The sequence below is a fragment of the Protomyctophum parallelum genome (assembly GCF_964188405.1).
Source record: "Protomyctophum parallelum genome assembly, chromosome: 11".
Lineage (NCBI taxonomy): Eukaryota > Metazoa > Chordata > Actinopteri > Myctophiformes > Myctophidae > Protomyctophum > Protomyctophum parallelum.
The window spans coordinates 51,994,090-52,019,689 of record NC_139707.1 but is presented as its reverse complement, the minus strand read 5'-3'; the positions used below and the strand labels follow the sequence as shown (position 1 = coordinate 52,019,689).

General features: G+C 42.3%; 1 protein-coding gene across 3 annotated transcripts; it reads left to right on the top strand.

The window, feature by feature from the left end:
- On the top strand, positions 1 to 25,600 carry ccnh (cyclin H). 3 transcript variants are annotated; one of them, XM_083777251.1, is made up of 11 exons: positions 1 to 95; positions 3,256 to 3,386; positions 7,683 to 7,805; positions 10,456 to 10,529; positions 10,966 to 10,993; positions 11,131 to 11,316; positions 12,163 to 12,326; positions 12,517 to 12,587; positions 16,455 to 16,557; positions 23,903 to 23,966; positions 25,006 to 25,600. In XM_083777251.1, exons 2-11 carry the CDS (start codon positions 3,279 to 3,281, stop codon positions 25,030 to 25,032), a joined length of 948 nt encoding a protein of 315 aa, XP_083633377.1. In that variant the 5' UTR covers positions 1 to 95; positions 3,256 to 3,278; the 3' UTR covers positions 25,033 to 25,600. The 3 variants fall into 3 exon arrangements, with proteins under 3 accessions (XP_083633377.1, XP_083633376.1, XP_083633378.1); XM_083777250.1 differs by lacking the exon at positions 10,966 to 10,993 and having other exon boundaries at positions 11,103 to 11,316; XM_083777252.1 differs by lacking the exons at positions 1 to 95; positions 3,256 to 3,386; positions 10,966 to 10,993 and adding an exon at positions 3,474 to 3,521 and having other exon boundaries at positions 11,103 to 11,316.

Here is a 25,600-nt window from a genome sequence, read left to right as displayed (position 1 = left end):
CAGCGGTCCGTGCATGATTTAAAGACCATTTCAACTGATCTGATCTGTATTTACTGTAAAACAGTGGTTTGATTCTGCGCTCATCGATCAGAGAGGTGAGTCCATCTGTTGTTACAGCAGCGACCCCTAGAGGACCCATAACCGGAGCTTTCTCCTCCTCCAGTGACCTAGTAGAGCTGTCTGATCATTCATAATGTAAACTCTGTATCAGTGAGTTAGTAGAGCCTTCTGATCATTCATAATGTAAACTCTGTATCAGTGAGTTAGTAGAGCCTTCTGATCATTCATAATGTAAACTCTGTATCAGTGAGCTAGTAGAGCTGTCTGATCATTCATAATGTAAACTCTGTATCAGTGAGCTAGTAGAGCTGTCTGATCATTCATAATGTAAACTCTGTATCAGTGAGCTAGTAGAGCTGTCTGATCATTCATAATGTAAACTCTGTATCAGTGAGCTAGTAGAGCTGTCTGATCATTCATAATGTAAACTCTGTATCAGTGAGCTAGTAGAGCCTTCTGATCATTCATAATGTAAACTCTGTATCAGTGAGCTAGTAGAGCTGTCTGATCATTCATAATGTAAACTCTGTATCAGTGAGCTAGTAGAGCTGTCTGATCATTCATAATGTAAACTCTGTATCACAGCCATAGATCGGTTGCACCCGCCCCTGGTTGCAGTGTTGCTTTTGGCATCAAATTTCTATTTTAGTTTTAGTCTTTGTCTTTTGAATAGTTTTCATTTAGTTTTAGTCACATTTTAGTCACCCGGAATGTTTTATTGTTAGTCTAGTTTTAGTCGACTAAATGTCTTAAGATTTTAGTCGACTAAATCTACAGGTGATGTAGTCGACTAAAACGTATTTTGGCGGGTCTTGATGCCGTCGTAATGACTGTTTTTACACTTGCCGATCTACAAGCTCACAACGCGTCGCAGCGCGACGCGTTGTGAGCTTGTAGATCAGCAACCAAATGTAAAATGACTTATACTGGATCTCTTGTCCACTAGTCCCTTCCTAACATTTTAGTCTAGTTTTTATTTGTCGACGAAATTGTCAGTATATTTAAGTAGTTTTAGTTTTAGTCATCGTAGATAGTTTTCATTTAGTTTCCATTTAGTTTTCGTCAGTGAAAAAAGGTAGTCGACGAACATTTTTAGTCTTAGTTTTAGTCGACGAAAACAACACTGCCTGGTTGCAATGATGTTTCCTGTTTTGGTTTGTTATTCGTACGTACGTCTCTAAATGCAATGATGAATTGAACATGGTGGACCCTCTTGTAAACATGCTTTTTTGATTGATTGATTGATTGAAATATTTATTAACAGTTTGCAGAATTACAGTACATTTCAAGCACAAACTCAATACAAAGACTGTTAACTGTGAGTGGACGACCCAATTAAGCATTATACACTTGTTTACAACAGGGTCCACCATGTTCAATTCATCAAAACATTTAGAGACATACAAATAGACACTTCTATATAGTTGAAGAACATAAAGGAAGCAAAAAGGGAAAGGATACATATACAGTGAGGGGAAAAGGGGGGGCGGTGGGGGAGGGGATTTCAGATTTTCCGGGGGTCAGTTTCGAATTGCAGCCGTCCGTAGGTGCCCTTTGAGAGCAGTTTTGAAGGAGTCAAGGGATTCACATGTCTTAATGACTGTTGGTAGGGCGTTCCACATTTTGGAATGCCCTACCACGGCGTAGTGCTTAATTGGGTCGTCCACTCACAGTCAACAGTCTTTGTATTGAGTTGTGCTTGAAATGTACTGTATTTCTGCAATCAATCAATTAAACTATATGCGCGGCATTAAATGTGATAAATGCTCCGTTTGCACCCATTAACTCCCTTGTGGCCAAGACTACGTCAGGCCCATAGACTGCCATGTTAATTGACGTAGTAAATCAACAAATCCCTCCAAGCCAATGACGTTACTGACGTAGTAGACGTACTGCCCTGTCAGTACGTCTTTTTATAACAAAATATTGCAATTGTTTGACATTTTCTTTATTATTTTTATGTAATCTACCAAAAACCGGCCGAAACCCGCGCGATCGTGCACTATCGTGCACGCGCGCCGTCTCTGTGATCCGCGGCAAAAAAATTGATATTTTGGGATGTTCCTGGCCGTTTTTAAGCTTAATTTGACTAAGTTATGACAAAGCTAATGTTAGCTTAGCAATCCGGACAGCCAAGCTATATGCTAGGGGTCATAGTAGCCTCCTTTGTTTACCAGGAAGTGACAGGAAGTGATTTAGCCAGATTTGACACACTTGCCAAAATCAGAACAATGGAACGTTCCCGCCATCTGGTGGCAAATCTGGGTATTAATTTGAAAACGAAAGTAAAACGTCATGTATTTTATTTAGATCGCTGATCCCTCTTATTGCATTAAAATGACAAATTAAGAAATGGGGCATTGGCCAGCATTGGCCAGATTTGGCGACTTTTTGAATGGCAATCGAAAAATGTGAGATATGACCACAATGTCACGAAATGTCTCATTTTATAGCTCCAAGTCACTACTTTACAATGAAAAAATAATTATGATTATAGCTCGTTCCATCGTTTACTTATAAGCTTTTTAGTAGACCTTGGTTTCAGTGATAAGTCAAACCAAGGTGTACTAAAGTGCTTATAAGTAAACGAAAGAACATGCTAGGAACATTAAAAAAAAAATCGGTGTAAACTATAGATGTGCAGCTTTAAAATGAGATATTTCGTGACATTGTGGTCATATCGCACATTATTCTATTGTCATTCAAAAAGTCAGCCAAAGCTGGCCTAAGGCACAATAAGATGATATTAAGGTTGGCCACTTGGCCATTAGTGGGTTAATCAGACCAGTGTGTGTCCAGTGGAAACCTCGTATGAATCTGATCTCAGGTCAGAATGGGTTAATCAGACCAGTGTGTGTCCAGTGGAAACCTCGTATGAATCTGATCTAAGGTCAGAATGGGTTGATCAGACCAGTGTGTGTCCAGTGGAAACCTCGTATGAATCTGATCTCAAGTCAGAATGGGTTAATCAGACCACCTGACAATTGTGTGCCCCCAAAGCAGTGTTGATTTCGTCGACTAAAACAAAACGAAAAATATTCGTTCGACTACCTTTTTTTCACTGTCAGGACAACTAAATGAAAACTACATGAAAACTAAGCTATGAAGACTAAAACTAATTATAGCCTACGTACGGGTTGCGGGACCGCGGCAGTGACATCATATTGGTTTCTGAGACTTCTGATTCGTCCTCAGGAGAAGGAGGGGGAGGAGCCACCATGTTTCACAACAGCTCTCACAGGAAGTTCTGGATCTTCGACGGCGAAGAGAGTCTGGAGAGAGTGAGACAGGCCGCCAACCACAAGTACTGCAGCGCCATGCTGAGGGTGAGACGGGTTGAATAGAGTCTGGAGAGAGTGAGACAGGTTTAATAGAGTCTGGAGAGAGTGAGACAGGTTTAATAGAGTCTGGAGAGAGTGAGACAGGCCGCCAACCACAAGTACTGCAGCGCCATGCTGAGGGTGAGACAGGTTGAAGAGAGTCTGGAGAGAGTGAGACAGGTTTAATAGAGTCTGGAGAGAGTGAGACAGGTTGAATAGAGTCTTAGGTGAGTCGATCTATGAAAAAAAAGTGCTTAACCCCAAAAAAATTGCAACAAAAGGTTTTTCAATGGATTTTGGTAGTATTGGGCATGCTAAACAACATACTAAAAGTTTACCAAAATCAACCTCCCAGAAAGCCGCCATTTTCAAGATGGCGTCCATAATGGCTGCGGGGAGCTTAAAATGGCTATATCTCAAATGGAGAAAATGTTTAAAAGGATTTATCAACTGATTCTGGTACCTCTGGGCATGCTTAAGGACATACTAAAAGATTAGGAAAATATACCTTCCGGAAAGGCGTCATTTACAAGATGGCGTTCAAAATGGCAGCTTAAAATGCTTAAAAAGCACGAAAAGCTTAAAATGGCTATATATCAATAGGAAAAAAATACACAAATGATTTTTCACTTGATTATGGTACCTCTAGACATGCTTATGATCATACAAAAATATCTAGGCGTTATTTTAAAAATGGCTGCCTGGAGCTTAAATTGGTTATACCTTAAAGTTGGTTACTATTCAACCAAAAAAGGTGGTTCTGTTGTTGGTCTTTAGTCATCATCCTCCCCAAGCTCCTCTGGAAGAAACTTGTTATGTGGATTGTCACATTCCTGAAGTTGACATGGTCCACAGACAGTAGTACAAGGTAGTCCATATTTTCTGCATGAGCAGCGGAGTGTCCTGCAAGCTGTGGAACAGTTACAATGAATGACCTTCAAGAGACTGTCTGGAGCAACATTCATTGTTGACATGAGTGGGACAAATCTATTGTCCTGAAGGTGCCACCCCCAGTTCAGGGCATCCATACCATCTTCTGTTCCCATCCAGATCATGATCTGGTAGTATGCTCTACGACAGTGAAATTTGGTAGCAGATTCAGTTGGTGGCAGACGTTCAGGCGTTACAGTTGATGAAGCTGAGACAACTTTCTTGCTGAAAGTTTTATATCGCATTGTTGCGAGCGAATCTGTGCACTTTCCACCAAAGAGGACAGCCATTACTTGGCATTACTAGGTCATCGATCACGTCTGTGGTCTGGTTTGGGACAGTAAAAGCATTTGCACAAGATTGAAGGACAGGATCACCTTTTACAAGCTTCTGAAAAGCAGTCTTTTTGCCAACCCCAAAGATCCGAGAAGTCGTGTCACAGCCAGTCACAGCATGGATGAACATCATCTGAGAACACATTTCATGTCCGAGTATACACTTCCTTTAAATGTTTTATGTCATACACTTTAAAACTGCCATCAGCTTTTGTCTTGTCTGATCTGAAATAAAGGCACTTACTATCTCCTTGTGCATAGTAAAGGCAGTGGAGCTGACAATGGGATGCATACTGTTGCCTCTTCTTTGATGTGTGTTATCTTTAGTGGATGGCCCATCCTCATAGCCATCGAACACAATGGTTGTTGCTGAGCCATATTTAGTGATGGTGAAGTCTGCATATGACTGTGCAATTTCACCATAGCTTTGTCCGAGCGTCCATGGTATTCGGTGAAGGAGCGAACCTCCATCAAGAACATAATGCTCTGTTTCTGGTACCGAATCTAAGATTGCATCACTTGCATGACCACTGATCGCATGCGCTAGTTGTGGTTTCCTGATAGTCTCCCAAACTGGAGAGCTGTCATTGGAGTAGGTTATGTGTTATGAGCTCAGTCCTTTCCCTCCTGCCCTTTTTGAAGCCAGAAACGTTTTCCGCTAGGCTGATAAACCACAACTAGCACATGCGATCAGTGGACATGCAAGTGATGCAATCTTAGATTCGGTAACAGAAACAGAGCATTATGTTCTTGATGGAGGTTCGCTCCTTCACCGAATACCATGGAAGCTCGGACAAAGCTATGGTGAAATTGCACAGTCATATGCAGACTTCACCATCACTAAATATGGCTCAGCAACAACCATTGTGTTCGATGGCTATGAGGATGGGCCATCCACTAAAGATAACACACATCAAAGAAGAGGCAACAGTATGCATCCCATTGTCAGCTTCACTGCAGAGACAGAGTTCACAGGTAAGAAGGAGGAGTTCCTGTCAAGAGATCTGACTAAAAAGAGACTGATCCAAATGATAAGTGTTGAACTGAAAGAAAGGAATTGCATTGTGATCAATGCACATGGAGATGCTGATGTAGACATAGCAAAGGCTGCAGTGGATGCATCTCTTCTTCACACCACTACGCTGATTGGAGAAGATACTGATCTCCTTGTCTTACTCCTTTACTATGCACAAGGAGATAGTAAGTGCCTTTATTTCAGATCAGACAAGACAAAAGCTGATGGCAGTTTTGACATAGTGTATGACATAAAACATTTAAAGGAAGTACTCGGACATGAAATGTGTTCTCAGATGATGTTCATCCATGCTGTGACTGGCTGTGACACGACTTCTCGGATCTTTGGGGTTGGCAAAAAGACTTATTTTCAGAAGCTTGTAAAAGGTGATCCTGTCCTTCAATCTTGTGCAAATGCTTTTACTGTCCCAAACCAGACCACAGACGTGATCGATGACCTTGAATGCCAAGTAATGGCTGTCCTCTTTGGTGGAAAGTGCAAAGATTCGCTCGCAACAATGCGATATAAAACTTTCAGCAAGAAAGTTGTCTCAGCTTCATCAACTGTAACGCCTGAACGTCTGCCACCAACTGAATCTGCTACCAAATTTCACTGTCGTAGAGCATACTACCAGATCATGATCTGGATGGGAACAGAAGATGGTATGGATGCCCTGAACTGGGGGTGGCACCTTCAGGACAATAGATTTGTCCCACTCATGTCAACAATGAATGTTGCTCCAGACAGTCTCTTGAAGGTCATTCATTGTAACTGTTCCACAGCTTGCAGGACACTCCGCTGCTCATGCAGAAAATATGGACTACCTTGTACTACTGTCTGTGAACCATGTCAACTTCAGGAATGTGACAATCCACATAACAAGTTTCTTCCAGAGGAGCTTGGGGAGGATGATGACTAAAGACCAACAACAGAACCACCTTTTTTGGTTGAATAGTAACCAACTTTAAGGTATAACCAATTTAAGCTCCAGGCAGCCATTTTTTAAATAACGCCTAGATATTTTTGTATGATCATAAGCATGTCTAGAGGTACCATAATCAAGTGAAAAATCATTTGTGTATTTTTTTTTCTATTGATATATAGCCATTTTAAGCTTTTCGTGCTTTTTAAGCATTTTAAGCTGCCATTTTGAACGCCATCTTGTAAATGACGCCTTTCCGGAAGGTATATTTCCCTAATCTTTTAGTATGTCCTTAAGCATGCCCAGAGGTACCAGAATCAGTTGAATCCTTTTAAACATTTTCTCCACTTGAGATATAGCCATTTTAAGCTCCCCGCAGCCATTTTGGACGCCATCTTGAAAATGGCGGCTTTCTGGGAGGTTGATTTTGGTAAACTTTTAGTATGTTATTTAGCATGCCCAATACTACCAAAATCCATTGAAAAACCTTTTGTTGCAATTTTTTTGGGGTCAAACCATATATTGACTCACCTATCTTGTATTTGGAAGTCTGGGCCATGTCCATAAACTTGTGCTCAGGGGTCTGCAATTTGGGTGAATTGCTAAAAACAAATGCAAAAAGCTGGCTAAATACTGTTCTGTCTCAGCTACTATGGGCAGCCTGTCTGTCTGGAGAAGGCGTTGTTTCATTTATCCCTAGGTGGCTTAAAAAAAACCCAAAACAAACATCCTGTCTAGTAGTGTCAAGTAATAGTATGTCAACAATGTGCTATATATATATATATATATATATATATATTCTTTTCCCTCTGTGTGTTAAGCATGTGCAGCAGCTATATCTGGTTGGACCATATAATGTATAACCTAATTCTGATCAGTGTTTGGGTCTATTGTATTACGCCTCTTGTGCAGATCCAAATAAAATAATTCAAATGTGTGTGTGTGTGTGTGTGTGTGTGTGTGTGTGTGTGTGTGTGTGTGTGTGTGTGTGTGTGTGTGTGTGTGTGTGTGTGTGTGTGTGTGTGTGTGTGTGTGTGTGTGTGTGTGTGCGTGTGTGTGTGTGTGTGCGTTTGTGTGTGTGTGTGTGTGTGTGCGTGCAGCCCGGGGTGAGTGAAGCCCTCTTCTTGTCGTCCTCAGAGGAGGAGGTTCTGTTCAGACATTATGAGAGGAGGCTGCTGGAGTTCTGCAACGCCTTTAAACCCGCCATGCCCAAAGCCGTGGTGGTACGTTGTTTACGTTGTTGTTATTATTGTTGTTGTTGTTCAGTGATGTAAATATAGTTTTCAATGTAATGAGTCCCGGGACTGAAGAAAGCCCAGCAGAGACTCTACTTCCTGAGGGTGCTCAGGGGGAACAACATCACTCAGAGACTGCTGGTGTCCTTCTATCGGTGCTCCATAGAGAGCATACTAACGTAGACCTACTGCATATGTGTGTGGTACACCAGCTGTACAGTGGCGCAGAGGAAAAAGCTCCAGGGGGTCATAAATACGGCACAGAAGATCGTTGGCTGCCCTCTCCCCACACTGGAAGAACTACACAGAGACCGCTGTCATAAAAAAACTCTGAACATTATAAAAGACACTTCCCACCCCGCTCACTCACTGTTTGAACTGTTGCCATCAGGCAGACGGTACAGAGTGATCAAGTCCAAGACCAAGGCTGCGTCCGAATTCATTCCCTATGCCCCATATAGTGCACTACTTTGGCGTTCCGCCATTTTGAATGTGTAGTGAGCATTTTTGCACCCTAACATAGTGGACTGAAGTATCCCACAATGCACTGGGAATTGTAGGGAGCATCCGATGGTCACTACAAAAACACAGCGAAGCAAATCTGCCCCATAATGCATTGCTCAAGCTCGCTCTTGAGCGCACATGCACGCGTTTGCGCACGTGCGCTGCTTCTGCATGTATGCGCTCATTGCGCTCCAACTCAGAAGAGGCAGAAGTTGAACCAGCGAAAGAACTCAACACAAATGTACTTTTTAAACTTTCGTTTTCCCTTCCCTGGCGGATCTCGAAGCTACAGATCTCGAGACAAATGATCTGTGCATTTATTTGAAATTGTTTTATTTTATTTATAATAAATTACTCATTTGCAATAGTATTACTGAGATCCATTGTATCACCCAGGCCCAGCGCATGACGTTAGGAGAGGAATCAGTTGCTTGCTGTAGAATATAGTTGTGAGATTCTTTATCACAAACGTAGGCTAAATACATGCATGTGAGACACATTAATTGTTTCCGAACATATGTTTTATTAATATTCATTAATTCCTGCCATGAAAAAATATGCTATCTAACATTATTTAATTGAATTGCGATAAATACATTAAAACTTAATTATGTAAGCAGTCATTTATTGGACTGCTGTTTCTGTTAACACCAAACGTCCGTATTATTATTTTGAGCAGAGCTTGTAGATCGGCTACTTTTGGTAATTCTTTACCAAAAGTAGGCCTACCCGATACAAGCTCACAACACGGACGTCGCGTTGCTTATAGATCGGCTATTTTTCATAGGCCTATGTTATTTTAAAATAACCTTTTTATCAAAGACATATAGGCCTAAATGCCTGCAAACATATTTTCATTAACCTATTCTTTCTTTATTCATTCATGAATTTAAAACTTTAAATAATTGTCCTTGCAGGGAGGTGACAGCCTGCAGTCACTTATTTGATACAGTCTGTTCCTAGCGAAAATTCAGCAACAGCGTTTTGACTGGTTTCTTGTAGTCAGTTGATCCTTCATATCCAAATGAGTGAAACGGCCGGGATGATTTGTTTATTTTTCAAACAGTTCTTTATGAGGCGATCTGAAAAAACCTAATGGGGATTTCATGCAAATAAAAAGTACATTAACCCGCGGACCTACAGCGCCCTCTACCGAGTTTGACGTCAGAGTCGGTGCTCCCCATACAGGGAGTATTGTCCGAAATCATCACTATAGAGTCCACTAGAGTCTGGATCCCCGTATGGGGGGTAGGGAGTAGGGAACAACCCTAGCAATTCGGATGCAGCCCAACAGATTCAGTAACAGTTTCTATCCCACAGCGGTAGTTGCACTCAATGCTGCTAAAAAATGATCTGTTGCTGCGACACTTTTTTAGTTTCTATTATCTATTATCTATTACCTTCTATTACTATTTATTATCTTAAGTACAATAAGGGTTTGTTGTGCGATAACAGCTGAAAATGACATGCTTGTGCATTAGGGCTGCTGGGGTTGTGCAATAACAAGAAGTCATGTGTTTTTGTTTTATCTTGTACAGTATGTTGTTTTGTGATATATGATGCACTGATTGGTTGGCACTTTTAATTTCGTTGTACACGTTGCAATGACAAATAAAGATCTATCTGGAAGCAGTGATGGTCTTTTAGAAATGAGTCCCAGGATGCAGGGATGGGCTTTTAGAGATGAGTCCCAGGATGCAGGGATGGTCTTTTAGAAATGAGTCCCAGGATGCAGGGATGGTCTTTTAGAAATGAGTCCCAGGATGCAGGGATGGTCTTTTAGAGATGAGTCCCAGGGACATTTTATGAGTCCCACTTCAACCACGTTAGTCACATTTTGCATATGTTTTACAGAAGAAGAAATTATTATTTAGACTAAAGCTAGCAAAAGTAAACTTTAATTAAAAACTACAGTAGTACAGTAGTGCATCCCGTGGATGCAGAGGTTGTTGTTTTATTGCGTCCCTTTAACTATAAACTGCATTTTGGGATGCAAAATGCACCCTATTTTAATCCATTATTATTATTACTATTAATATTGGCGTTGTTCCTCCATCCATTTTCAACCGCTTATCCATAGTCGGGTCACGGGGGCAACCCGAGTAAGCTTAATAATGTGGTATTCATGTTCCAGGGTTCAGCGCTCATGTATTTCAGAAGGTTCTACCTCAACAATTCAGTCATGGAGCATCACCCCAGGATTATAATGTAAGTATTACTACTCTATTACTATTACTACTAATACATCACCCCAGGATTATAATGTAAGTATTACTACTCTATTACTATTACTACTAATACATCACCCCAGGATTATAATGTAAGTATTACTACTCTATTACTATTACTACTAATACATCACCCCAGGATTATAATGTAAGTATTACTACTCTATTACTATTACTACTAATGCATCACCCCAGGATTATAATGTAAGTATTACTACTCTATTACTATTACTACTAATACATCACCCCAGGATTATAATGTAAGTAATACTCTATTACTATTACTACTAATACATCACCCCAGGATTATAATGTAAGTAATAGTACTCTTATTACTATTACTACTAATACATCACCCCAGTATTATAATGTAGTATTAGTATTAATGTTAACGTGTTAATAACATGTTATTCCAGGTTAGCGTGTGCGTACCTGGCCTGTAAGGTGGATGAGTTCAACGTGTTAACGTGTTATTGACATGTTTTATAACAGGCTAGCGTGTGCCTACCTGGCCTGTAAGGTGTTAACGTGTCATTAACATGTTTTATTCCAGGTTAGCGTGTGCCTACCTGGCCTGTAAGGTGGATGAGTTCAACGTGTCCAGCGCTCAGTTCGGGGGGAACCTGGTCCACGAGACGCCGGCAGGCCAGGAGCAGATCATGGAGCAGATCCTGGAGTACGAACTGCTCCTGATCCAACAGCTGTGCTTCCACCTGGTCATCCACACCCCCTATAGACCCATGGAGGGTCTCCTGATAGACATGAAGGTAACATTAACACCCTATAGACCCATGGAGGGTCTCCTGATAGACATGAAGGTAACATTAACACCCTATAGACCCATGGAGGGTCTCCTGATCGACATGAAGGTAAAATTAACACCCTATAGAGCGTCACAGTCCCGCCCCCTTTCATGACGACGCCAGGCCCAGGAAATGAATCCCAATGCATTTTTCCCTCATAGACATTTCAAAACGTATTTATTTAAAGACCTTTTTAAGCGTCGTACGAAGCCAACTCTTGTCGTGACAAATCATGACAACACACACATAATATTTTGGACCAAACGAATAATTACAAAGAAGAAAAACAACAACTTTCTAATTCTTTGTTTGGCCCAAAACATTGTGTTTATGTTCATGATTTGTCACGACAAGAGTTGTCTCTGTCCAGCGGTGTAAACGTCTTTAAATAAATACTTTCTGAAAAGTCTATGAGGAAAATGAACGGGGATTTATTTTCCGGGTCTCTCGAGGGAGGGTGGGACCGCGACACTCTATAGACCCATTATTGTTATCGTTTGGTCTTTAGACTAGGTTATATTGTTATTGTTTGGTCTTTAGACTAGGTTATATTGTTATTGTTTGGTCTTTAGACTAGGTTATATTGTTATTGTTTGGTCTTTAGACTAGGTTATATTGTTATTGTTTGGTCTTTAGACTAGGTTATATTGTTATTGTTTGGTCTTTAGACTAGGTTATATTGTTATTGTTTGGTCTTTAGACTAGGTTATATTGTTATTGTTTGGTCTTTAGACTAGGTTATATTAATAATAATAATAATATACTAGGTTATATTGTTATTATTTATTTTATTTTTTTATTATTTTTCAGACAAGGTTTCCTGTCCTGGAGAGCCCAGAGTCGTTGAGACGAAGCGCCGACGACTTCCTGACGCGCGCGTCGCTGACCGACACCGGGCTGCTGTTCCCTCCCGCGCAGATCGCCCTGGCGGCCATCTTGAACAGCGCCTCCAGGGCGGGACTTAGCATGGACACGTAGGTCTCGTCACGCAACGCACGCAACGCAACGCAAAGCACGCAACACACGCATGCGCGCAACACATGATTCCCTGCTTTCACATGACATTTTCAATGACTTTTAGCGTGGGTCACAAACGGTCACATATGGTTAATGTTCTTATTAGCCCCATAGTTACCGTAATGTTTGTGTTTGTTAACCCTGTAGTTACCTGACAGAATGTCTGGCGCTGAAAGACGACAGAGAGACTCTGACCAAGCTCTACGAGGCCATGAAACGTGAGTTCTCCTATTGGTCAACCTATTGTTCAACCTTGCTGTCATGTCACCTTTGACACATCGACATCGCATCGCCATGAATGGAATTAGTTTGAAGGCTGGCCTATATTAATTGTACCCATTCGTGCGCAGTGCACGGCGAAGGCACTGCGCACTGCTGTGATATTATAGTCCTGTGGGTGACTCAGTGATGCCTGCATGAGAGATAGGCTATCATGTCGTCAAGGCAGTCATAATCAACGTTTATGTAGTGATTTGATCATTGATGAACGAATCATAAACATATGGATGAAGGCTTGCATGTGTGCTGGTAAGTGTTGGCGACGCACGCCGCGGTCCCGTCCTCCCGACCCCCGAAAATGATCTCGCTTTTATCTGAACTGTCAAAGCACTTATTTAAATGGTGAATGATTAAGCCCCTTACGCCTATAGCCTGCTACTTGCAAATAGGCAAGCTGTATGCTTGTCATTGTCACTTGGAAATAAAGTCGTGCAGTCCATTTATGCCTTTTTTTAATAATATCATAATCACATATGCCGCATCACCGCACGCGCTCCCAAATCATCTCACAAGTGCGCTCGCATAACAAGGCCAGTAAAGCACTGTTTGATTAAGCACAAACTAATACATTGTAAACATGTTATATTGTTTTTACTTGCGCGATTTTAATTACTTGTAAAGTTGGAAATCTCTCTTTTTTTTTTTACATACACATACCGTTTTATATTAACATTTTAGGAGTGAAAACATATGTTTAGATGCCTGTGACAGCGTGTCAGCAGTTCAGACAATGCTGCTCCGCTTGTGTACGACAGAAAAACAGCCGAGGACAAAGCGTACGACAGCTCCCGACCAGACGTGACTTTTTGTCCTACTCAAGTTCAATTTCAAGCTTTGCCGGAAATGGTAAATGTCGAAAATGTCGGTAATTTCGGCGTGCACCCATATTTTGGCGTACGCACGGTTGATAAATGAGGGCCATTGTTCCTATAGAGGGTATGCGCGTAACATCATCGTACCTGGAAGTTATGCGGGAACGCCCACTGAGTAAAAAAAACTACTTTCTGGCCTCGACAGCCCCGTTCATCCAAACAGAAAAGTCCTGTCTGATTGCATTAACACTACGAAGTCTGAAAAATTTTCACTACTACTCAGTCGGCTGAACGGTCAGGGGGACCGTGTTTTTGGTGCGATTTGATTGGCCACTCTCTCCCCTACTCGTCCCTCTCCAGCTGGAGAAGACATTGTTCAAGCCTGCATCCCATTTCCAACGAATTAAATCATAATATGTTTCTTAACACATGTTTTCACTCCTAAGATGTATAAAACTAATAATACATGTGAAAAATATATATTTTGCCGTTGCCCGTTAGTACTATATTGCAACATGCCTTTTGTTGTTATTTTTTTCCTTCCAAAAGAGCAAAGATCACTTGTCTTTTCTTGTGTGTTATCGATGTATTTAATATATGTGACCCCACGCGATGTACAGACTGCTTGACTAGGCATGTAAACATGACATAATTGTATTAATGTTTAAGTGTAATGATGTTATTGACCGGATTGTCCGTAGTCCTCCAGCCGTTAGCTTACAGTTGCTAATATTATAAGCTAACAACATTACTAAAGCCAATGTATTGCATTAAATGCGGCCTGTCCGCGGTAAATTACTTATACAAGTGAGTCGCGTTATATCTACCTAAATTACCAGCCAAAGTACATTCCAAATAAACAATTATTAGCCACGTTATGTTGTTATATCAGTTTAATTAATAAAAAACATCGTTCAGAATACGGCCGTTAGCACTGTGAATTCAACATCCGGTGAGGAGAGGATACGGATCGTGTATGTGTTGTGTATGGAAATCAGCACAGTGGCTTACCGGATGTAAGCCTTGCACACTAAATAGAAAGCCTGCAGCCTGGTAATACAAAAAATAAACTCCACACGTGAAATGCACTGCATGTTGAGGAGAAACCCCAGCTCAGCTGCTGTGAAACAAATGAATCCACAGCAGCAGGCCTACATACGTTCCACGTCGCTTGCAGAAAGAACTGTTCTTTTGACTGAAAAAAACATTTAGCGGTTCGGGAGGTCTATCTGGTTGGAATTATTTCAAAAACTTTTTATTTTGTATCGCGCATCGGCAAGCGTTCTCGCTTCATGGAAAGTAAATGTCGGGTCGAGTCTAACCGAGCATTCAATAATAATAATAATAATAACAATGATAATAATCATTGTATTCATATTCCTATTATCTTATCAAAATAATAAACAAATTCCAAGTTAATTAACCAGCCAAACGTATATGATTTAATTCGTTGGACATGGAATGCAGGCTTGAACAACAACAACAACAACAATGCCGTCTCCAGCTGTCTGTTTGTGTGTTCTTTTTTTTCTCCACCCCTTTTCTTGCATAACTCGCTCATTTTTTGCTCATTTAAAAAAAAATCAAAATACCATGTAAACTATGGAATTGGGGCTTTCATTTGGTATATAAGGCGCTATATATCAAACGATATCAAGTGAAAAGGAAATGTCGGGGAATCACCATTAACACCATTATCAAGCAGCGCAAACAAAAGACGAGTGGGGGATAAAGGGGGAGAGCGGTCGATTGTGCCGATTATAGTCAGACTGAGTAAGAGATATATGCCTAAAATCATATTTACAAAACGTTTCAAATGGGAAAAAAAAACAGAGATGATTTCAATCGAATATTTAGACAAAGTCATGCAAGGGGAACTTTCTCTGGACTCCATGGGCTAAGAAAATAAACATTGAAATCTCAAATTCGGTCAGAACGGCTGCTCAGACTTCCTAGTGTTAAACAACATTAAACTCACCAACATCGCAGCTGAACGAAAAGCTTGAATTATCCTCTTTCTATCTGCAAAGTTTTTGTTTCATAAAAAATCCACCATAGAAACGTTATGAGCTACTCCCTGTCAAGAAGTGTCAGAGTTTGGAAGTGCTTGTTTTCAATAACGCAACATTTTGCTGCCTCCTGCTTTATGTGACATTTAGAAACAGGTTAGGACGTGATTTACAACGAGTGCTTCCAAACTCCAACACTCCATGCTGCTCAATGTTCTGCCACTCAGTCTAGATTAGGGGGGCGTGTCCTGATGTTATTAACGATGCCATTAACGTGTTATTAACGTGTTATTTAGTGATAAACTTTATTTGTCTTACCGCTAATCAAAGCTCTCATCGATCGGCAGCTCTGTGTTCAATGCATTGGAAAAAGATCAAGGTGGAGGATGAGGCCTTTCTAGGCCTTTTTAAGAGTTTTACATTTCAAATGGCGCTGGATAAACACAGCGACTGTGTTTAGTGTCTCAATAGCAACTCCCCCGTGACCGCGCGTCTAATATGAATGCTTCTAAAGACTCTTCTGTAGTGATTCATCCAATCAGCGCCACCGCCGTCACCATCGCTGTTTTGGGGAGACGAGGAGGCGCTCTGCTTCTACAGACAAATAGAATGGTGGTGAACGGCGGCGGTCGCTGAACTATTGCCCCTGGTGTTGGCCAGGGTTGAGTTAATAATTCTATGCGTTGTTGTGTTTCTAACAGGAATGACCATCCTGATGAAGTATTGTTGTTTCTACTAACAGGAATGACCATCCTGATGAAGTATTGTTGTTTCTACTAACAGGAATGACCATCCTGATGAAGTATTGTTGTGTTTCTAACAGGAATGACCATCCTGATGAAGTATTGTTGTTTCTACTAACAGGAATGACCATCCTGATGAAGTATTGTTGTTTCTACTAACAGGAATGACCATCCTGATGAAGTATTGTTGTGTTTCTAACAGGAATGACCATCCTGATGAAGTATTGTTGTGTTTCTAACAGGAATGACCATCCTGATGAAGAAGTACGAGCCTCCTAAAGCCGAGGACGTGAATGTTTACAAAGTGAAACTGGAGAGAATCCACGCAACCAACCCCAACACACAGTATGTATTATTATTATTATTATTAATATTATCCATCAGGCACCCCGGCTGACCAGGGAGAGGTAGTTTAGAGACCAGGATTACTGCATGTTTTGTGAGAGTAACACGGGGAGAACATGTGAGGGTACCTACCCTAGGGGACACGGGGAGAACATGTGAGGGTACCTACCCTAGGCGACACGGGGAGAACATGTGAGGGTACCTACCCTAGGGGACACGGGTAGAACATGTGAGGGTACCCACCCTAGGGGACACGGGGAGAACATGTGAGGGTACCCACCCTAGGGGACACGGCACACGGGGAGAACATGTGAGGGTACCTACCCTAGGGAACACGGGGAGAACATGTGAGGGTACCTACCCTAGGGGACACGGGGAGAACATGTGAGGGTACCTACCCTAGTGGACACGGGGAGAACATGTGAGGGTACCTATAGGGGACACGGGGAGAACATGCAAACTTCACACAGACAGGCTTTCCTAATGGTACCGACATCATGTTATCTCTACTAATGGTACCAACACCATGTTATCTCTCCTAATGGTACCAACATCATGTTATCTCTCCTAATGGTACCAACACCATGTTATCTCTCCTAATGGTACCAACATCATGTTATCTCTCCTAATGGTACCAACATCATGTTATCTCTGCTAATGGTACCAACATCACATCCAACAACAACAAGAAAATATTCAGAGTTCTGTTCAGTTCATACGAAGTGTTTTGTTTATTGATCCTCTGGTTTTGTATTAAAGATTTGCCAGTATAAAACAATAAGGTAATAAAACAATAAGGTAATAAGACAATAGCCTCAGGTATAGAACAATAAGGTAATAAGGTAAATAGCCTCAGGTTAAAAACAATAGGGCATAAAAGTGGGAGTGGGTTTCTGGACCCACTGAAAAATCTGCCTTTCCTTTTTTTTCCCATAGAGATTTACACAAATATTTATATCAGTTATGCCTAGCCTGAGGTTTCTGGTCTAGAGGGGCGGGGTCTAGAGGGGCGGGTCGCGGCTGAGATTTCCGGCAGCCCTGATTGGATCTCACCGATCTGTCCATCAGCCCCGGACTAATTCTGTCCTTCTGTCCCGTTTCGGTCCGGTGAAAAAAACCTAAAAAAAACCCAGAACAAACCGGAAATGGAAAATCCGCTGGTCTTAAAAACCAAAAAAACAAGTTTGTTTATTTATCGATAAACTATAAACGGTATTTTTCCTCACAAAAAAATATGTTTTGGGTGAATTAAAATAAAATGACAAACCACACATCAACAAGCAAAGCAGCGTTACGTAGAAAAGATCCATCTAGAGACGGCTACACGCTCATTAGCATAATTAACGAGAGGCTACACGCCCATTCGCATAATTAATGAGAGGCTACACGCTCATTAGCATAATTAACGAGAGGCTACATGGTAATTAACACGATTAACGAGAGGCTACACGGTGATTAACATAATGGTCAATAAACCGGTAATTATACAGCGGAGTATTGCTAGAGGTGGTTGTGTGGGCGTGGTTAAGATGTGGTTGTGGTTGTGGGCGTGGTTAAGAGGTGGTTGTGGGCGTGGTTAAGAGGTGGTTGTGGGCGTGGTTAAGATGTTGTGGGCGTGGTTAATATGTGGTTGTGGGTGTGGCTAAGAGGTGGTTGTGGGCGTGGCTAAGAGGTGGTTGTGGGTGTGGCTAAGAGGTGGTTGTGGGCGTGGTTAAGATGTTGTGGGCGTGGTTAATGTGGTTGTGGGCGTGGCTAAGAGGTGGTTAGGTGAGGGTGGTTAAGATGCTGTGGGTGTGGTTATTAAGGCGTTGCATTATCTCAGCGAGATGCTACGTTAAAAAAACAGTTTAACAGCCGAGCTACACAGAGCGTGTGTGTGTGTGTGCGTGTGACATATGCGCAGTCCGCGAAAATATCTCGTGTGCAGATTTTCTCCACCTAGCATACGTACGCAAAACAATAATAATAGAACCGATGCGTATGCGCTAACCACGCTAACCTTAGTAGCGCTAACCGCTTGGTCTAGCCAGTAGCGTTGGCGTAAGTTGGGTCTTCTTTTCCAAACGCAGTAAAAAGCTGCACTAAATTCTAGGGGTGGGAAAAAAAAACAATCTATTCACTCAAATATCTCTTTTTTTAATGCTTACAATTTTGAAATAGAATCGTGTTTCAAATTGTGATTTTATAGGTTTTTTTCAGATATTTTTAAAATATCATGATAGTAAGACAGAAAATGTTCTAGCAAAATAACGTGGGGGCAAAATCACATTAATCACAATGTAGCCTAATAGTAAACGGTAAATGGTAAATAGTAAATTCCACGCACAGACGCGCTCGGATTAGCTCGGCCGCTAACTGTCAGTCAGCGAGATGCTACGATAAAGACGGTTTAGAACTTTAGAATGTCGTCCGTCGGTCGGTCGGTCGGCGAGGTCACGCGTTAAAGTCAGCGAGGTCGTTAAAAGAGTCTAAAGTTCCCTGATGAGTTCGGAAAAGGCTTCGATGCTTTGGATTGTCCCACGGGACCTTTAGACGTCCCGTTTCAGTAAACGGGGTTTGAGTAAACGGTCAAGCCTTCCTCCTCCTACTACTACTAGTTAGTGGATAACGTACAGATTTATTTAACTAGTGAAAGCAGTGAAAAAAAACATTTGAAACTTGCATTTTGCATTTGTCTAAAATACAACTGTCATAAAATACCAATTGACAATCGGACATCGTGTTTTTTGCCCCCGACGACCGCCACTCAAAGCGGCTACTGGCCAATCACAGCGCTGTCCTTCACTCGCCACCTCCTTGACGGAGGTAACGATGACGCCAAGAAGTCTGCTTCCCATTGGCTGTCGTCCCGTGTCCATCGCCATTATATTGTCCAATCGGGTTGAGGGAGGCGGGGCTAGAATAACGGACATCGACAGTCGTAATATATTCGGTGGTGTTGCTTCTGGTGGAGCAGCGAAAAGGTTCTGACCTCCAGTATGAAAGGTTCTGACAACGCAGCGACACAAGGTTTAATGTTTCTTTATTAGGTCTCCCGCGAGGGAGAATTTTGTCTTGGACCCCAAGGACCCGCCTGCAAAGTTGCTGCGGAGCCCTTGTGCCCGTGTCGCCGCCGAGCAACGCCGCATACATGAGTAGAGATGTCCCGAGAAACACACCCCTTAACCCTTGGAATGCCAGGACCAATTTTTTTGTTTGGGTAACAAATTGGCATATTTTTAATTCATCGTTTTAACATACAAGAAAGATCTGGTGGATTGAAGAGATGTTTTTTTTTGTTCATTCATTGCAAATGTATTCTCTCGATTCGCCACCAGATGGCGGGAAAGCATCATTATGCTGATTTTGGCTAAAATAGACGGATCTTCCTAAGTCACTTCCGGTTGAACGATCAACAACAACCTGTAGTATTTTGACCCTAGTCAATAGCTTGGCTGGTCCGGATTGCTAAGCTAATGCTATATTTTTCATAACTAAGTCAAATTATCCTCAAATCAACCCCAAAAGATCGCAAAATATCACATTTTTTACAGCGACGCACATAGAGACGGCGCGCGTGCACGATAGCGCACGATCACGCGGATTTCGGCCGTTTTTTGGTAAATTACATCCAACATTAGTGATATTAGCGAAAAAATATTAATTTTTGCTCTTTTGACCCCGCGATAACTGATATTGATTGTCATTCAGTTTTTTTCGTTAACGGGAGGTTTAGATTTTTCGATTAATTCCGTTTTTTCCGTGAATTGTAGGCCAAGGGTTAAGGCTAAACCCCACCCATCAGAGGTGTGGCTTCCAGAGGTACCTTTCACATGAGAGGTTTTGAAAGGTACCTCTAGGAGTCAGCCTGGAACAGACCAACAGAATGGGACTGTATAAACACGACATGAGATTACGACACTGGTATCGATATTTGGCATCGGCTAACACGGAAATTGAGGTATCGGGGTCAGATCGGAAGCGGAAAAAAGTGTATCGGGACATCCCTAGACACGAGACACTTTTACCTCGAGGTCGTAACGAGACAAACGCGTTTGGTCTGTCCAGCCTTCGTCTGCCACCGTTTAATATTTAATCTGACGATTAATTGTCGCAGAATTAATTGTGATTAATGATTTTTAATTGTTTTGTTTTTTTTGCGTTGAACCATGGAAGATGTTTACAATTTGTATTCAATCACAGACTGCCCATCAGGGCAGATACAACAAATGATTTGTAATAATAACTTAAAGAACCACTTCACCACTAACCACTTCACCACTATTCAACCAATGAATGTTAATGATAAAATTCCACACAACTGTGGGCAGTTCAGAAACCAGTCTGTGTCTCATATGAGGGCTATGGGCGGTTCAGAAACCAGTCTGTGTCTCATAGGAGGGCTGTGGGTAGTTCAGAAACCAGTCTGTGTCTCATAGGAGGGCTGTGGGTAGTTCAGAAACCAGTCTGTGTCTCATAGGAGGGCTGTTGGCGGTTCAGAAACCAGTCTGTGTATCATAGGAGGGCTTTGGGCAGTTCCGAAACCAGTCTGTGTCTCATAGGAGGGCTGTGGGCAGTTCAGAAACCAGTCTGTATCTCATAGGAGGGCTGTGGGCGGTTCAGAAACCAGTCTGTCTTATAGGAGGGCTGTGGGCAGTTCAGAAACCAGTCTGTGTCTCATAGGAGGGCTGTGGGCGGTTCAGAAACCAGTCTGTGTCTCATAGGAGGGCTTTGGGCAGTTCAGAAACCAGTCTGTGTCCCATAGGAGGGCTGTGGGCAGTTCAGAAACCAGTCTGTGTCTCATAGGAGGGCTGTGGGCGGTTCAGAAACCAGTCTGTCTTATAGGAGGGCTGTGGGCAGTTCAGAAACCAGTCTGTGTCTCATAGGAGGGCTGTGGGCGGTTCAGAAACCAGTCTGTCTCTCATAGGAGGGTTGTGGGCAGTTCAGAAACCAGTCTGTGTCTCATAGGAGGGCTGTGGGCGGTTCAGAAACCAGTCTGTGTCTCATAGGAGGGCTGTGGGCGGTTCAGAAACCAGTCTGTGTCTTATAGGAGGTCTGTGGGCAGTTCAGAAACCAGTCTGTGTCTCATAGGAGGGCTGTGGGCGGTTCAGAAACCAGTCTGTGTCTCATAGGAGGGCTGTGGGCAGTTCAGAAACCAGTCTGTATCTCATAGGAAGGCTGTGGGCGGTTCAGAAACCAGTCTGTCTTATAGGAGGGCTGTGGGCAGTTCAGAAACCAGTCTGTGTCTCATAGGAGGGCTGTGGGCGGTTCAGAAACCAGTCTGTGTCTCATAGGAGGGCTTTGGGCAGTTCAGAAACCAGTCTGTGTCCCATAGGAGGTCTGTGGGCAGTTCAGAAACCAGTCTGTGTCTCATAGGAGGGCTGTGGGCGGTTCAGAAACCAGTCTGTCTCTCATAGGAGGGTTGTGGGCAGTTCAGAAACCAGTCTGTGTCTCATAGGAGGGCTGTGGGCGGTTCAGAAACCAGTCTGTCTCTCATAGGACGGTTGTGGGCGGTTCAGAAACCAGTCTGTGTCTCATAGGAGGGCTGTGGGCAGTTCAGAAACCAGTCTGTGTCTCATAGGAGGGCTGATCTAAAAGCTTCCAACACGTTACGACGTGTAAGCTTGTAGATCTGCTATATTTTTTTAAACGTTTGAAAACGTACGTTTTTTCAACGCGGGAATGATTCACGGTCATTAATATGCAAACGTAAATTAGTTTTAATTAATTGATTGGGCGATCATGTGATTATTGTGACAGACCTAACGAAGGCTGGACAGTAAAAAAGAAACGTTTGTCTCGTTTACGACGTAAAGATAAAAGATTGGCACTGTGGGCTGTGGGTTATCCACATGGAAGGAAAACGTTCTGAAGTCTTTTCTGTGTTTTTGGGGCTTTGGAAGGAAGTGAATTCTTCCTAGACTGTTTCTTTCTTCGGTCGTGTATAGTGTTTACAGAGCGACGGCCGCACTGCATGCTGGGTACTGTAGTCTCCGGTTGTGTAGTGCTTACAGTGCGACGGGCCGCACTGCATGCTGGGTACTGTAGTCTCCGGTTGTGTAGTGCTTACAGAGCGACGGGCCGCACTGCATGCTGGGTACTGTAGTCTCCGGTTGTGTAGTGCTTACAGTGCGACGGGCCGCACTGCATGCTGGGTACTGTAGTCTCCGGTTGTGAAGTTATTACAGAGCGACGGGCCGCACTGCATGCTGGGTACTGTAGTCTCCGGTTGTGTAGTGCTTACATAGCGACGGGCCGCACTGCATGCTGGGTACTGTAGTCTCCGGCTGTGTAGTGCTTACAGAGCGACGGGCCGCACTGCATGCTGGGTACTGTAGTCTCCGGTTGTGTAGTGCTTACAGAGCGACGGGCCGCACTGCATGCTGGGTACTGTAGTCTCCGGTTGTGTAGTGCTTACAGTGCGACGGGCCGCACTGCATGCTGGGTACTGTAGTCTCCGGTTGTGTAGTTCTTACAGAGCGACGGGCCGCACTGCATGCTGGGTACTGTAGTCTTCAGAGTCACATGACCTGGATGGCGGCAGCCAGAGACAGGATGGTGCATTCTGTCCTGAAACACAAAGTACACAATGTTTATAATACTACTACTACTACTGTACTCTGTACTGTAATATTACTACACTAATAAAGCTCCAAATTAGTACAAATGTACATTTATAATGTAATTTACATGAAATGGATACAAACGTTAAAACAATAGGTGTGATGATGTCACACATATATGATGTGACACGGTGTGATGTCATATGAGGAGTGATGTCACAGGTGTGATGTCAAGACATTGTACCTACATGACCTACATAACAGGACTGGTGACAATGACTGGATGACGCCGGTGTCTGGAGGGACGAGGACTTTGTTGTCATGACAACAGCACGGTGTCTGGAGGGACGAGGACTTTGTTGTCATGACAACAGCACGGTGTCTGGAGGGACGAGGACTTTGTTGTCATGACAACAGCACGGTGTCTGGAGGGACGAGGACTTTGTTGTCATGACAACAGCACGGTGTCTGGAGGGACGATGACTGTGTTGTCATGACAACAGCATGGTGTCTGGAGGGACAAGGGACTTTGTTGTCATGACAACAGCATGGTGTCTGGAGGGACGAGGGACTTTGTTGTCATGACAACAGCACGGTGTCTGGAGGGACGAGGACTTTGTTGTCATGACAACAGCACGGTGTCTGGAGGGACGAGGACTGTGTTGTCATGACAACAGCACGGTGTCTGGAGGGACGAGGACTTTGTGACGACACAACAGGATGACATTTAAAATGGAAGACATTCTAAATGAATATGTCTGAATATGACTAATGATAATAATAATAAACATATTGTTTTCCAGGAAGAGGAAGCGAGGCTGGGAGGATGACGACCATGTGGCCAAAGAGGCGCGCATAGCGGAGGAGGTGAGGTCACAAATGTTAAACGAGGTCTCATGAATATTAAGCAAGGTCTCATGAATATTAATTAAACACATTGTGAATAATTAGTTTACAGGTTCTGTAACCCATATTATTGGACTGAGGCCGATTCTAAATCCTGACCTAAAGTTTTCCAAAAAACTTCAGATATATATATTCTTTTAACCCATTTTGGGGGTGGGAACCCCTTTTGGTGTCAGCATTATGCTATGCTTTAGCTATTGAAAAATAGCAGATCTACAAGCTCATAGCGCACCACCGAGTGGCGCGCTATGAGCTTGTAGGTCTGCTATTTTTTGAAAAAAATCGAAGAACGACTGACATAGAAACATAGCTTTTTCAGAAATCTGTCAGGATGTAGAAGACATTTTTAGAATCTGATCTCAGGTCAGAATGGGTTAAATCATTTACTGTACAGAATACTTACTGTACAGTATTCAAACTTAAAAAATAAATATATATATCTGAAGTTTGAAGTATCTGACGCGGTCCCGTCGCTAGTCGCGTTAATAATGCTAACACCAAAAGGGGTTTTGGCTACATCCGGGATAACATCCGGTCCGTCGCTAAAACTGCTCCACTGCTATAAATCGCTAAGCTCTGATTTAATGGATTAAATAACCTCTGATTTAATGGATTAAATAACCTCCGTTTGAATGGATTAAATAACCCCGGACGTTCGGGGGTGTTAATTTAATAATTAATTAACTTTTAATTTCGTCCGTTGCTCGTTAGCGCGACGGCAGTTAAAGGTATATTCAGTGATTTCACTCAAAAAACCTTAGGTTTCGTTTTTAGCTGTGGGACCCAGCCTTTCGTCCAATCAGGATAGAGAGTCAAAAACGAAACCTAAGGTTTTTTGACCCCCAGGGGTTAACTGGGGACAGGGAGGAACTCCTTATATGGCCAGCACACTCTATAGTAGGGAGGATTATCACAACAAAACAAAAAAATAAGTGATATTTGAATTAAGTGAAATCACTGAATATACCTTTAATTAACGATTGTTTTGTTTTGTCTGCAGGAGGAATGGACCGACGAAGATTTATGAAGACCAAACATTACAGAAGACATTTAACAATGTGTCGATTTGACCTTTGGACCGCAGACACTTCAAGTTGATTTGACCTTTGACCTCAGACACGTCGAGTTGATTTGACCTCAGACACTTCAAGTCGCTCGATTCAATGTTTAGATATTTGATATTAATATGAACCCATTTTAAGGTCAAACTCTGGTTGAAAACACCTGATCTTGATCGGTCCTGTAGTGTCACCGATACGTTTTACAAAAACAGTTCGTGAAACAATCTGGGAAATTATAGACAAAAGTGAATTTGTTTTCAATGTCATTAAATCATTTTCAGATTCAATATTAAATAATTTCCAGATGTAGCAGAGGCACGTCTGGAAATGATTTAATATTTGAATCTGAAAATAATAAACTCATATTTTAATGTTAAATCGAGCTACTTTTGAGCTGCACAAAAAGACTAAGTTAAAACGAACCCAGAACAGAAGTGGTTAAAGTTTAAACACACACACACACGGTCATTTTTCTGTTTCTCACATCCAGAATAATGTTGTTGTTTTGGTTTCATGGTTTAAGTGAATAAAGAT